General features: G+C 34.2%; 1 protein-coding gene across 1 annotated transcript in view; it reads right to left on the minus strand.

Annotated features, from left to right (window-relative positions):
- Positions 1-10,107: 10,107 nt before the first annotated feature.
- Positions 10,108-13,870, minus strand: part of LOC150110532 (E3 ubiquitin-protein ligase KCMF1-like) — a 111,665-nt gene continuing 107,902 nt past the window's right edge. The window contains exon 7 of the mRNA XM_090394593.1: positions 10,108-11,885. Within this exon, the coding sequence (XP_090250719.1) occupies positions 11,279-11,885 (607 nt within the window). The 3' untranslated portion in view covers positions 10,108-11,278. The remainder of the gene's footprint in view (positions 11,886-13,870) is intronic.

Consider the following 13,870-nt stretch of genomic DNA (forward strand, 5'->3'; position numbering starts at 1 on the left):
TGATTCGCTACCGGTGGAGATTGAACTGTCTACTCAGTCTCCAAAAGCTAGATAGGGTATAAAGGCCTCATCTACTCCCTAAGAGAATAAAAGGCATTAGCTGATTTTTTTATTACTTTTGTATAAGGTGGAGATTGAACTGCCCTGTCTCCAAAAAGCTAGATAGGGGTTGAAAAAGGCCTCATCTACTCCCAATAATGGAATAAAAGGTGTTAGCTGATTTAATTATTGCTTTTTCTTTTCTATAAAAGATATATAAAATAAAATCTAATCAGAAAGCAGTAGATCCTTCTAAAATTACTGCTTGGAAAGAAGTTAATGGACACCAGTGAGGAACAAAACACCATGGTGCCTGCCTTAATAAGATGTAGCACTTCCATTTACTGTGATGACCACAGCAATCTTACAGGGCATACTTTCCCCAAGGCTATCAATTGGAATTCTGGAAATTCGTCCTGTGGGCATGTAATGGTCCTGGACTGTTATGGGGTGGATGTCCCTTGAACTCACCCGAGGCTCCAGTTCATTCCAGATGTTCAATAGGGTTTAGATCAGGATTTTGTGGACAGTCAAGTGTGGTGAGAATCATATCCTCAAACCATGCAGTTACAGCAGCAGCCATATCACATGGTGCATCCTCATTGCCACCTCCCAATTTCATACATGGGGCTATGCACCATGGTAAGAGACATTTACCTTTTATCTCTATGTACACACACTCCCACTCTGCCCTTTATAGGGGTCTTTCTCTGAGTGTTTTTCCAATCATCTTAGCAAATAAACACCTATTTTGGTAACCTTTCTGCTCAACCATACTCTTTAGATTAGCTCTGCTGATTCTTGAATGTTAAGAAGTGACATTCCTCCAAAACATTAACATGGTTCAGCTAATGATGCCTTCTGTTATTTCCTCTAATTTTTCTCAACCTCTTCTATGGTCTCCAGTCCATAAGTTAAAGCTGGTTTGAACACCAACTTGTAGAACTACTTTTCACTAATTTCTCTCTTCTCTTACATTTTTTCAGTTGATTCCCTATCACAGAAGATTTGTCAACTTTGTTATCTATTTCCATATTTAGTCTGATCTTCAATAAGAATTGTGCTGAAATGTTTTCCATATATATATATATATATATAGAGAGAGAGAGAGAGAGAGAGAGAGAGAGAGAGAGAGAGAGGTTCTGCATTTCAAGATGCAGTTAATGTTTTCAGTGTGCAGCAAACCTTACATTCCCACGATTTTTCAATTGTCTTAAAGTGAAATTCTGATCCTGATAATCTCTATTTGGTCAACCACAGCTCGTTCAAGTTTCCTCTCCACAATTTTTCTTTGCCCCTTCGTATGCTTTACATAAATCATGCCCGAGTACTCAGGAAAGAAATCCATCTACAATTCTCACATTGTTTTCTCTTTTCTATAGATAGATACTATAAGAACTCATATAATTTGCATATAATGCATATAATTTGGAATTCAAATCTGTGACCAAGCCTATCTGAATTATGCAGCATAGCCATAGTAAAACTTTTTTATATCTCCACATTTGAGCATTTCTGGTTGAATATGGTCGACAATTTCTGTTTGATTCAATGATAAGATGTAGCAAAGGTTGGGTGATTGGTAGAGCCTCTGCTACTAATGGCTTGCAAAAAGTAAAGGAAGTTTGAGCGCAGTTAGTAGTTGGAAATCGTTCAATGCTGTTGGCACACTCTCCCTCAATGAGTCTTTGGACTCCCTGGATGTGTCACAATAATACTTAATGAGAGTGATGAAAGTATGTTAACCTCATGCAAAGATAAGGGATGTTAGTGAAGTTTGTGCAGAGGAAAGAAGTGAATGAGTTAACTATTTTGACAGGCCAAAACAATTTGCAAGTTAAGAATATGGAATGAGGGAGGATATGAAATAGTCGTTAGAAGCAAAAATGAAGAGTAAGAAATTAAAGATTGTGAGTCTGTTGCCTCAGTATGACAGGACAGAATTCAGACGAGCCATGATTTCCAATGAGAAGATTCTGTAGGAACTGTATGCAGTTCATAGATGTGTTGAGTGAAATTTGATGGATGAAAGTATCTGTATATACATGATCTGCACTTGAAAGATTTTGGAGTTTTCAGCGAGAGTTTATAAGTGCAAAACCAGGGAAATTAGAGGGAAAGCAATCAAGCTTTTGTCTAGACACCCCGTGGACAAATGAATGTGAATGCAGGTATGACTGAGGAAATAGCCACCTTTGGAATAGATGAGTATGAGTGCAGAAATGATTATGAAGAGCCTGGTTCAGTTTCTCAGGTTTCGAATTTGAATGGGTAGTAATGACATTATGCAAGGGCGACTGTGGGCCCCTTAGGTTACCCTTGCATAATGGGTAAGCTGGCATTAGCCAGCTCAAATTGGCTAAAAATTATTGGCATTAGTGAGACCTGGTTGTTAGAGAATGATGTAGTTACAGGGATAGGATGTAACTGGAAGTATTTAAAAATACTGATTGTATTTTTAAAGAAGATAGAGGAAATAGGGCAGGAGGGGGGTATTATTAATGATAGCTGAAGAATTTCAACCCACAAAAGTAGAAGTTAAGGAAGATTGTAGATCTGAGGGAAATGGTTCATTTGAGGCTATCCATGTGATATATATATATATATATATATATATATATATATATATATAGAGGCCAATAGGACAAAATATATTTTGTTGGTTGCTGCTATATAGATCTGGGGGATCCAGAAGATGTGGATGACATGCATTGGCAGATTAGCAAGCAATTATCATGGATGACTTCAACTTTGGGGATATAGATTGGAAGGAAGAAAGGCGATGTGGCAAAATGGAAATTATACAGTCACTAACAAATAATTACCTGAAACAGCATGTGATGGAAGGGATCCAAGGGTTTGAGTGTGTTGGATCTGGTAATAGCATCAGAGGATCTATCTACAATTACAGCAGCAACTCTATCTCCAATTAGGGAAAGTGACCATACAGTCTTATGCTGGGAGATAGCTCAACATGTGGATTTTCAGTCAAGAAAGAGTTTATATGGAACTGCAAAGCTGGCGGTCATGACAAACTTAGCAGGCAACTTGGAGCAGTGCCATGGCATAAGGCGCTATATGGAATGAATGTCATTAGTGCATGAGAAGCGATCAGGGATTGTTTGAGCAAGATAGTATCAGACTGCATACCCAGGCTCAGGAGGATAAGCAGAGTAGGGATTAAGTGGATGAGTAGCGATATAAAGCACAAGCAAGAAGGTATGTATAGTAAGGAAGGCTAAATCAGATTTTGAGAGAAAATTACATAAGCAGGCCAAAGTAAATCCAAGCAAGTTTTTTTGCTATGTAGCAAGTAAGAGAAAGATTATTGAAAGATAACTTTATTCAGTGCTGATAGTAGGAAAGTGACAAAAGCAGTTACTGATTAAGTACTAATCAATGACAGAAGAGTATTACTAATGATATCAGACAACTTGAGTACAGTTAGGATAGAAATGTATGAAAGTAATAATGGTAATAATGTCCTATGTAGCAGTGAGTTTGAGGATATCTGGTGTGAAGTACAGGCTGAAATATATGGTGAGGTGTTGGTACAGACCTGGAAGTTCAGATACAGAGGCCAATGAAATGTATCATCAATTTACCCTTATAGGGCTAAATGAGTGATCATTATGGGTGACTAATTACCCAAACATTGAGTTGTTGCAAGCAAACTTTCTCAAACAGCATGTGAAAGAAGGAGTCTGTTAAGAACATGGCTATTTACCACCAGTTGGTGACAGTGATCATGCCATACTTTCCTGGAAAGCAAGTCAGTAATTTTATTGACGTTTTAATTAAGACAGGTTACATGATGAACTGCAAAGCTGGAAATTATGACCAACTTAGGAGAATACTATCTTTGGTTCCATGTTTAATTACTGAAATGGGAAAGATATCAGCAATGAATGGGAATTTTTGATAAAGTTCTTAAATGAGGCAGTATCATTCATAGAATAAATAGGATGGGAGTGAAAAGGATATGTAACCTTATTAAGCAAGAGATCTATAAGAAGAATATAAGAAATATATCATGAGAATAAGAGTGAAGGAGATATGAAATATATACACTGCATGCTAGAAAAGTAAGCATATGTGGAAAGCTAAATCAGAGTATGAAAAGAAATTGGCTATGCAGGCTAAAGGCAATCCAAAAGAATTTTATGTCGCAAGTAAAATAATGAATATGGAAGAATAACTTTACTGAATGTGATGATACTTTATTGTGAAAAGTTAATGAGATTGTTCAATTAACAAGTCCTCCCTTTGCTCAGATATATCAACCGGGTGCACAATGCTTCTACTGCTATCTATCTTGGATGAACAGTTAGAGGTGAATGAAATTGAAGAGCTATTGCATAACTTGGATAAGAATTTGGCAATAGGCATTTAACATGTTTGTATATAACTTGAGTCTCAACTCAGGAATGTATGATATAACACCCTTGTATAACAGTTAGTTATGTTATACCTCTGCATAAACTCTGTGTGTCTAACTACCATCATATCAGTATTTCTGGTGTGGTAATGAAGATTTTAGAGAAGTTGGGAGGAACTCGCATATAAATATGGGCAGAAAGACAAGCTATACTCTGCAAGGAACAGCATGACTTTATGAAAGAATGGTCATGTTTTAGCAATTTGCTCATATTTTCTAACAATATTATGTCCTAGTTGGATAAAAGGAATGGATACATTATACTGTTTTATTTTGCTAAGGCATCTGATAGGATATCACAGGTATCCTATTATTGTCTTAGCAAAATAAAACAGTATAATGCTAATATAAGCTGCTGCACAAATTGGGGAATATGGATTTGGAATATAAACTCTCGACTTCGAAAAGATGGTTGACAAACAGATATTAAAAAGTGGTATATGGTGGGTGTGAATCTGCCAGATTTAAAGCAACCTATGGTGACCAGAAGGATTCAGTCCTTGGACCATTGTTGTTCAATCTATACATTAATGACATTAGAAAGAGTCTAACAGGAGATGAGATTGTTTTTGATGGTGCAAAAACAGGCAGAGCAATCAAGAATGCTACTGATATCCAGTACTTATATTAGTGCTGGTCATCAGTAGCTAGGGATCTTAATGTAATGGTGGATAGGAATTCGAAGTTCAAAGGTCATATAGCAAAAATTGCCAATGCAACTCAGAGGGTAATTGCGATGTTGAAGTGAACATTGACATACAAAGATAAGGAAGTCATTTTGTCCCTTTATAAAGGCCTTGATAAGACTGCACCTGGATTACTGTGTGCAGATTTGGTCTCCTAGGTTCTAAGGGGACAATAAAGAAGATGTGAAAAGGATGTAAAGAAGAGTTACAAAGATTATATTAAGATTATTGAATTCAGATTATGCAGAGTACAGATTAGTTAACAGGAGAAAGTGAATGATATGACAGAGGTCCACAAATTTCTGAATGAGTGTTATAGGATATGTCTGATGAATTTTTTTGTTATACAGAAGGTGAGGAGAGAACATGGGGGCATCCATGGAAGTTAAGTTTATTTGTGGTTATGAAAGGGTTAGAGCTAAGTTTTTCCTCTCAGAGAGCAGTGAGTGGAATAGTTTTAAGTAAAGATATATGACAACTGATTTGGGTGACATATAACCTTTCTCGGTGAGTTCTTGACTCCCTGGATGCCCCATTTGATGATAATAATAGACTCTGTAGAATGGATATTAATATTTTGCAAAACTGTGATAGGGCAGTTACGGAATAAGGATACCAAATTTAAGAATGTTTGTTTATTTTTGTAACTTTTCATCATTTTTCTACACACTTAAGACATACATCCAGATGTGAATATTTTCCCTTCTTTCTTTTTACTGAACTTCTTTCAATTATAGGATACCTGTGCACTTTGGAACTGACTCCACTTTTCCTGCATAGTAAAGAGATTTTGAAGAATATTATTGTTTTTCATGGGTAGTGCAAGACTAAGTGCACCTGTGAGTAATGATATGAAATAAAATGCTAGTGAAATTATATAAAATTCTTTCATGATATAAATCAACGTAAGGCAAAAATTACCATCTGTGACTGAAATACTAATAATCTTCACCTTATTTTACCATTTACTAGTAAGAAGGATTGTGGAAGAGAAGCCTGATGAAGTACAAGCTGTATTCAGGCCAAATAGAGGCTGTCAGGATCAGATTTTCACTTTATGACAAATAGTTGAGAAATCATGAGAATATAACAAAGATCTGGTATCTAGAATGAGTGGAATGCCTTGCCTGACTCAGTTGCAAGTTCTTCATCTGTAAATGAATTCAAGAAGAGGTATGATAGATATTATTTTGATAGTTTGGGTCTTCCACGATGAGTCTACTGACTCCATGGAGATGCCCGTAATAATAATAATAGCAATAATAATCTGTAATCGACTTTTGTAGATCTGGAAAAGGCATATGACAAGGTGCCAAGAGAAGCTATTGAAATGCTACAGTTGCATGGTGTCAATGGCAAATTATATCAAGCAATATTTAGTCTTTATTTGAGTTGTAACTCAGCAGTCAGAAATGAAGGAAGTAAAGGAAGATTATTTAATGTTAAATCTGGTGTCAGACAAGGATATGGATCACATTATGAAGAAAGTGGTATTAAACCTGATATCAAAATTGGAGATGTTAATGTCAGCTCTTTGCTTTATGTGGATGATGTTATACTTCTAAATAAATCTGCAAGATTCTCTGACTAAATTGAATAACTGTTGTAATATATATGGTATGAAGGTCAGCAATAACAAGACTAAGACAATGAAAATCTTAAGCACTGAAAATATCAACTACATTGTGAATGGAGAACCTATTGAACAAGTAAAACATTTCAGCTATTTAGGCACGATTTTTAGTGAAGATGGTAAATTAAATATGGAAATAGACAACAGAATTAACAAAGCTGGCATAGTAGGAAGTCAACCGAATAAATTTATATGAAATAAGAGAGAAATTAGTCAAAACACTAAATTAGCTGTATACAAGACAGTGTTCAAACCAATTTTAACTTATGGATCTGAGAGCTGGGTCAGAAATAAAACACTTGACCAAAGACTAGAGACCATAGATATGAGAGTCCTGAGAAAGATTAGGGGCATGAACAGATGGCATCAATGGCAATATTATATTAAAAATGAGGATATTAGAAAAGAACTTGACATTGTTAGCATCCAGGAATGTGTTAGCATAGTTAATGATAATCTCAGGTGGCATGGTCACTTAAACAGAATGGCGAGGAAAGATTAGCAAAAGACATGTCCTCTGTCAGGTTGGCAGGAAAAAGACCCAGAGGAAGACCAAGATATAGGTGGATTGATATGGTAAAAAGTTGCTTAGAAGATAGAAATATAAGATCTGATAATGTTAGTCTTGATAGGTAACAGATTAATTTGGAGGAAAATTGTAGATAGGAAGTTGGTAATGATGTAAATTTTTCATGTAGTATTATCATATCCTGTACAATCCTGGGTGCATGTCAGGAATTTGATGATGATAGTATTTTATGAAATGAAATAATTTTAAAATTGATATTTGATAATATTTGTATTCTTAACTGAAAATGTATAGGTGCATACTACCAAAGTGAAACAGTTAATTATCTTGTAAATATCTGTAGTCGGAATCGTTGAATAAATAGTTGGAATACTTGTTTGTGTGCTTAATATATCTGCTGTTCAACCACATAGTTAAATCTCACAGGATAATGAAAATATTGGGAAATAAGGTGAAGATTAGCATTTCAGATGCAGATGGAAATTTTGCTTTAAGCTTATTTACATCATGGAAGGATTTATGTAATTATTAAAGAAAATGGTGGTAAACACCATTTTCTTTAATATAATTACTCAGATGTGGAGTCCATTCCAAAATACACAGGTATCCTATAATTGAAAGAACCTCATTTTCTGAATTAGATAAGTAGAAAAATCACATCTGGTGCACAAAATAGTGAAACGTTTACAAAATTAAATAAGCATTCTAAAATTTGGCACTTATACTCCCGAACCACACCATCACACTTTTGTAAAATATTAATATCTCATCTATAGTGTAGTATTGAAGAAAGGAAAAAATAAAAATTAATATTTTAAGAAATAAACAGAAATTAGGTAACTCACTGATTACTAAAATACAAAATATTAAATTCACTTCATACAGATATAAAATTATTATAAAAATTTTAAATAAAATCTAATCATCTAAGTAATACAGAAAGAACCTATATTTTCAAAAACATTTCTTGTTTTACACTTGTCTTTCACCTAAGTGTATCATATATGAAATTTCTTCTCTGAATCTACTCATTAGTCCCCATAGTGTGATTCTGGTCATTATTTTTTCATAAGCTTTGTATATCTCTTCTGCAGTTTATCTCTGAAAGCTGCTCATTAATTATTTCAAAGACGTTCTTATGCACTTTTCTTTTTAATATGATATTCAGTTTAATCTTTCTAAAAAACCCTATTTACTCATGTCCTGAACCAGTGTGAAAAGAATATCAATAATAACAGTGAGTGAGATTTTTCAAAAACTCTGGTGTTTATCTCTGGTGTTTTCTGTCCATGTGAATTTTGCACACTGTAATGACTGCTAGTTCATATCCAGAATGAAAATCCAACAGGTACCGTTATTATTAGCATTGCATTTTTCCCCAATATTTCTAGTATTCATTTGCTACTCTGACGTTAAGATATCCAAAAGGACCAAATTCTTATTTTTCTTTGTATCATCTGCCTTCTCTAATGACACAAAATAATTATTCCAGTTCTTCCATAGAACCTTCTGTAGCCATTGGCTCATAAGTCTTTTCCAATTCCCCATTTTGCTGCAGGCCACCACCAAGATGGGGAACTGGCCAGTGAATTATTTCTGCCCTTTCCCTAATTATTATTACTTAAATCTCACCAGTTTTTTTGTCATCTTTGTTTCAGTAACACTAATTATGCTAACGTGATACTTCCTAGTTCTGCCAGCTCCATTTCTTTTCTGTTGTTGCCTCTTATGTTGATGGATCTTGAATTCTACTGATGGTATTTTAGTCACAGAGGTCAGTCACATGGTTGTGTTTGTGGACTTTGTTCGAGTAGTTGACTTTTCCCTTGTTTTGTGACAAAAACACTGGGGGGAAGGAGACCTTGTTTAACTGAATGATGTCCCAGCTGGCATGAAATTCCATCATGTTATACTTGTTAAATAAGTTTGCAAAATTGTGAACTTGTCATTTATGGTTTTTCGTTCTTTCTTTAAATGTGAATCCCATTAAATACAAAAAGTTTCTAAGTCTATTATGTAAACATTTAATGCTATGCTGTGGAAGTAAAGTTAGATAATCTGGTTTCTCTATTCTAGGCACCAAACATGGGTACTCTTTTTTCAAGCTACTTCAGCTCTCCAATATACAAGGCAGTGGCCTCACATTGGGTAACAAAAACTATCTGACACAAAAATTTACACAAATATCCATGCCACATTGGAATTTGAATCCACAGTGTACTGCTTCAAGATTAGCAATGTTATTGGAATTTTTTTTTTCCCTCCCCAGGCACAAAATTTGTTTGCTTACACTTGGATAAAGGATTAAACTAAATATATAATTTATAGTCTCACCAAGTGAAAAAAATTTCCAACATCTTTCTCTAATCCAGAGTAATTTAATAATAAGGTGTGGCACCTTTTGGCAACTTGTATAGTTGCATATGACTTCTCCATTACTTTCACCTTAGTACCACTGAGTTTGGCTCCCACTGATGAGACCTCAATAAAAGTCTAAACGGTCTGGGTAGTGGCCATTCCCTTAATGCATAACATTATATTATACATGTCCACAAGGAGATGTGCTTTGCATTATGGGAGATCCTAAGGCAAGTGATGAGAATTTATATACCACCTTTACCACGAATGCCCCAGTCCTGAAGATATTTCAGGCACAAACTTTGTTTGCTTACACTTGGATAAAGGATTAAACTAAATATATAATTAATTAGCAATGTTATCTACTTGGCCAACCAGGCTAGATTGTCCTTTGCAAAAATATTTGAGGCATCACACTTTTAATTAATGTCATATGTAAATTTATTTATCTAGTATGTACAGATTTTAAATATGTATTCACAAATATCAAGTTAAACAATCAAATGGCAATTTAAAAAAAAAAAAAAATCTTCACACACACACATACACACAGGCATTGTTTTTCACATATTAATTTTTATGCATTTGAAATAATAACCTTTACTAGTGATACCCAAGGGAAAACAATGTGCAAAGCTTAGCAGGATAACTATCACAGAGTCTGCATTTTTTTTTGTTTTTGTTTTTTTGACTAGAAATGTAAACTTATGCCTTTAGCATTAAACATCCACTTTGCTATATTTTAATCAGTTTTTTTTTTCTTTTGTAGGAATAATTTTTTTTTATTTTTAATACTTAAATGTATTATAAAATATGGAATTCTTTCAGAACTCATAGTAATCTATGACAGCAGATTAAAATATAAGCTGTTCAGGCAGTTCAGCTGATCACTGAAGTTCTTTTAATATAAAAATTGTAGCAGTATCATTAATATAAATTTACTTTTAGGAATTTGTATCAAAAGAAATTCTCTTAACTTGTATCAAAAGAAATTCTCAACTTATACTTTAATGGTGTAATTACAAAATTCAGTATATTGGTATATTCTTTATAAATAGATATGTTACCAAATTATCTGCAGGTATTGAATTTTAGTTGCTTTACCATACAAAATCTGAATATTAACTTGAAATTTTTCCAAAGTCAAATTATTCATCATCATCATTATGTTAATTTTGCGATTTGCATTGCATGACTAACTTTTTGCTAACGTCTAACATTAGACATTGTAATAGCTGTACCCCCCCCCGAACAAAATGTTATGTAAAAAAATTTATTTCAAGATTACCATAGTAACCTTATCAAAGTATTCCAGAGAATGATATGCTGTACTATATCTACCTTTTAAGCACATTTATGGTTCTTGATTACAGCAGGAATCAAGATAGTCATAAGTAACTATTAATGTTGGTATTTAATTATTTAAATGGCTAAACAGTCAAATCTGTATAATGTGGTTATTGTTGTTCAGACATAATAATTTGTAAAAATGTTAAAAAAAGGCTGCGAAATGGTGATTATTCTGTTTATTCCCCCCACCAATCAATTTTTTTAAACTGTGTCCAAAAAAAAGCAATTTTATAATAACTGTTTCCTCAGTGAGGTGGAGGTGGCTCACTAGACTTATTTCTACCATCTACATGTCTTAATGCTTTCCTTCTTGTTGAGGATGGTGAAGAACCACCTTCCCTAGTTGATGTTCTAGTGGGTTGTCTACTACCACTTAGTCCATCTCGTGAAGTTGCTTGCTGAACTGTTGACCCAACACTTCCTCTTTCCTGAAGCAATCTTTCTTCTCGTATAGGCTGATTAGTGCCACTGGCACCTGTTCCATTTCTTCCTCTATGCAAAGTTCCACCATACCTCCGCAATGATGGAATTTGTGCTCCTTCACCATGGGCTTTAAGTAAATTCACCAGGTTTGGTTTTGCAAAATGAAAATGAGACAGAATTCCTTTACTAGAAGCTTCATTGCTTTCTGCACTAACTAATTTACCTATGCAATTTTGTGATGGAAGACTACTTTCTTCAGCACTAGAAATCACAGTTAGTTGCTTACTTATTATAGTACCCCAGTCATCATTTAAGGTTAACTGTTCTTTTAGGGAATTAAGAAGTAATTCTTGCACAAAAAGACTTCTGTCAGCATGTTCTATTTCCAGAGCTTGTAATTCTGTTTCACTTAATAGTGGTTCCATATACCTGAAAGAGAATAAAATCAAACTAGGTTTTGTTACAAGATTTAATCTCTCTCTCAGACATATAGAAAGGTTTGGCATTGGCAATAATTCTAGTTAACTTTTTTTTTTGTACAGTGTATAAAATCATGGCACACAAGAACAAAATAAATATATACAGTAAATCAAAAGGATGTGAGTGATTAAAGACTTTTTTTAAAAAAAACAATTCTTGACCACTGAGTTCCTGCTTCAAATTATACATATCGCATTTTCCTGTTGTTTCTTCATTTAAAAAAAAAAAACACAAAATAATTAATGAGATATTACTTCTTTGGTCTTAAAATTTGAAAGTGTGTCAGTTAAATGTAGAGACATTTTCAAATTTCAGACATTTTAATAATCTCTCAGATTTGTAATGACATTTAGGATACTGTAGTTTGCTTTCATTTAATGGTGAGGGATAGATCCAATTTTCATGATCTAATCAAGTTCCAACTGCCTATAATGATGATGCATTTATTTATAAGCAAAGTGGATATTAGATCCAGCATTATTTCAAAGCAGAATGTAGAAACTATGAAAGTTTCATAAGTTAACCAGAGAGCTTGCAGCAATACATTCTTCAGCATCCCTGAGTTGCTTTAGTGTGGACTACTTAAAAGACATAGGCACGTGCCTAGGCATCTATATATTCACCTTTTATTATTCCATTTCTGATAAGGTTTCACTGGCCTTAAACCAGTAAATCCTCATCAAAAATGGACTAATAAAAGCCAAATATACAGATGCCTATGTCTTTTAAGTAGTCCACATTAAAGCAACTCAGGGATGCCGAGGAATGTATTCCTGCAAACTCTCTGGTTAACTTACCAAACTTTCATAGTTTTCACATTTGGCTTCGAGATGATGTATATATGTTCTTCAAGGTAGAGGTTAACAGTTCTTCCTGCCTGTCCATTAAAAAATGCAGCACAAGGAACTTTATATTCTCCAGGATGTGCCTTAAGATGAAGTCTATCTATCCTATAGCAAACAAATAAAATACTATATATCTCCTCCTAACCATGACATACAACATCAAACTATTTGTCTCCTACATTTGGACTTATGTCTGAAAAGTGAGCACATGTGCAATATGAGGACTGGAGTCAATTCACCAGCTAAAAAGTGGTATAGATGGAGGCATACAAGGGCTGAGTCAATGAGCCCATCAACTGTATGCCATCTTAAAATTCAGTCTGATGGGGTGCCAATGATGAGACATTATTAAAGTGTATATACATTTTTTGATGGGCTCTGTATATAGACCATCTCCTAATTGCAGCCTTTAAACAAAAGGTGAGAAGTTGTATCTGACATGGGCATTATCACCACAGGCAGAACAACACCCTAGATCTTTTCAACCAAGATTGGAATCAATGGAATCAACTCCTGGCTGAGCAAGGTGACTGCATCACAATCCACTTTTCAATTTAGATGTAACATCGTTGCCCCCATCCCAAAAAAGGGGGAAAGGAAAGATTTTCTTGCTATTTAATGGAGCAGTGTGAATAATGATCATATAACTGCTACTTTCATGTAAATTTGTAATATTGTCTTATAGTAACTGTTATTTGAATATAATGTGTAATAACTTATAATAACTTGTTCTCATGTAATCTTAGCTTATTTCAACAATCAATCAGCATGTAAATTCTCTGCCTGACTGCAGAGAATCAATGCTGGTTAAATCTTTGTACATAAAATTGTTATTTTTAATAAATAAAAATCAAAACACACACACACACACACAAAGCAGGAGCTATGAAAAAAAGAAAACTTTGTACAGGGAATTCAAAGAGAAAGATAATCAGCAAGCAAATGAACAGTACAAAGCATAGGTCCAAAGAATGACCAGTTTGGCAAGAAAGGAAAAAATCAAGAGTATAAGAGGAAATTAGCAGTGGAGGACAAATGTAATCCCAAAGATTTGGTACATGGCAAGTAAAAGAAAGAATGATTATGGAA

This window comes from Typopeltis vanoorti, chromosome 1 (assembly GCF_054136105.1).
Source record: "Typopeltis vanoorti isolate ZY-2024b chromosome 1, IOZ_Tvanoo_1.0, whole genome shotgun sequence".
In the NCBI taxonomy this organism is placed as follows: Eukaryota; Metazoa; Arthropoda; class Arachnida; order Uropygi; family Thelyphonidae; genus Typopeltis; species Typopeltis vanoorti.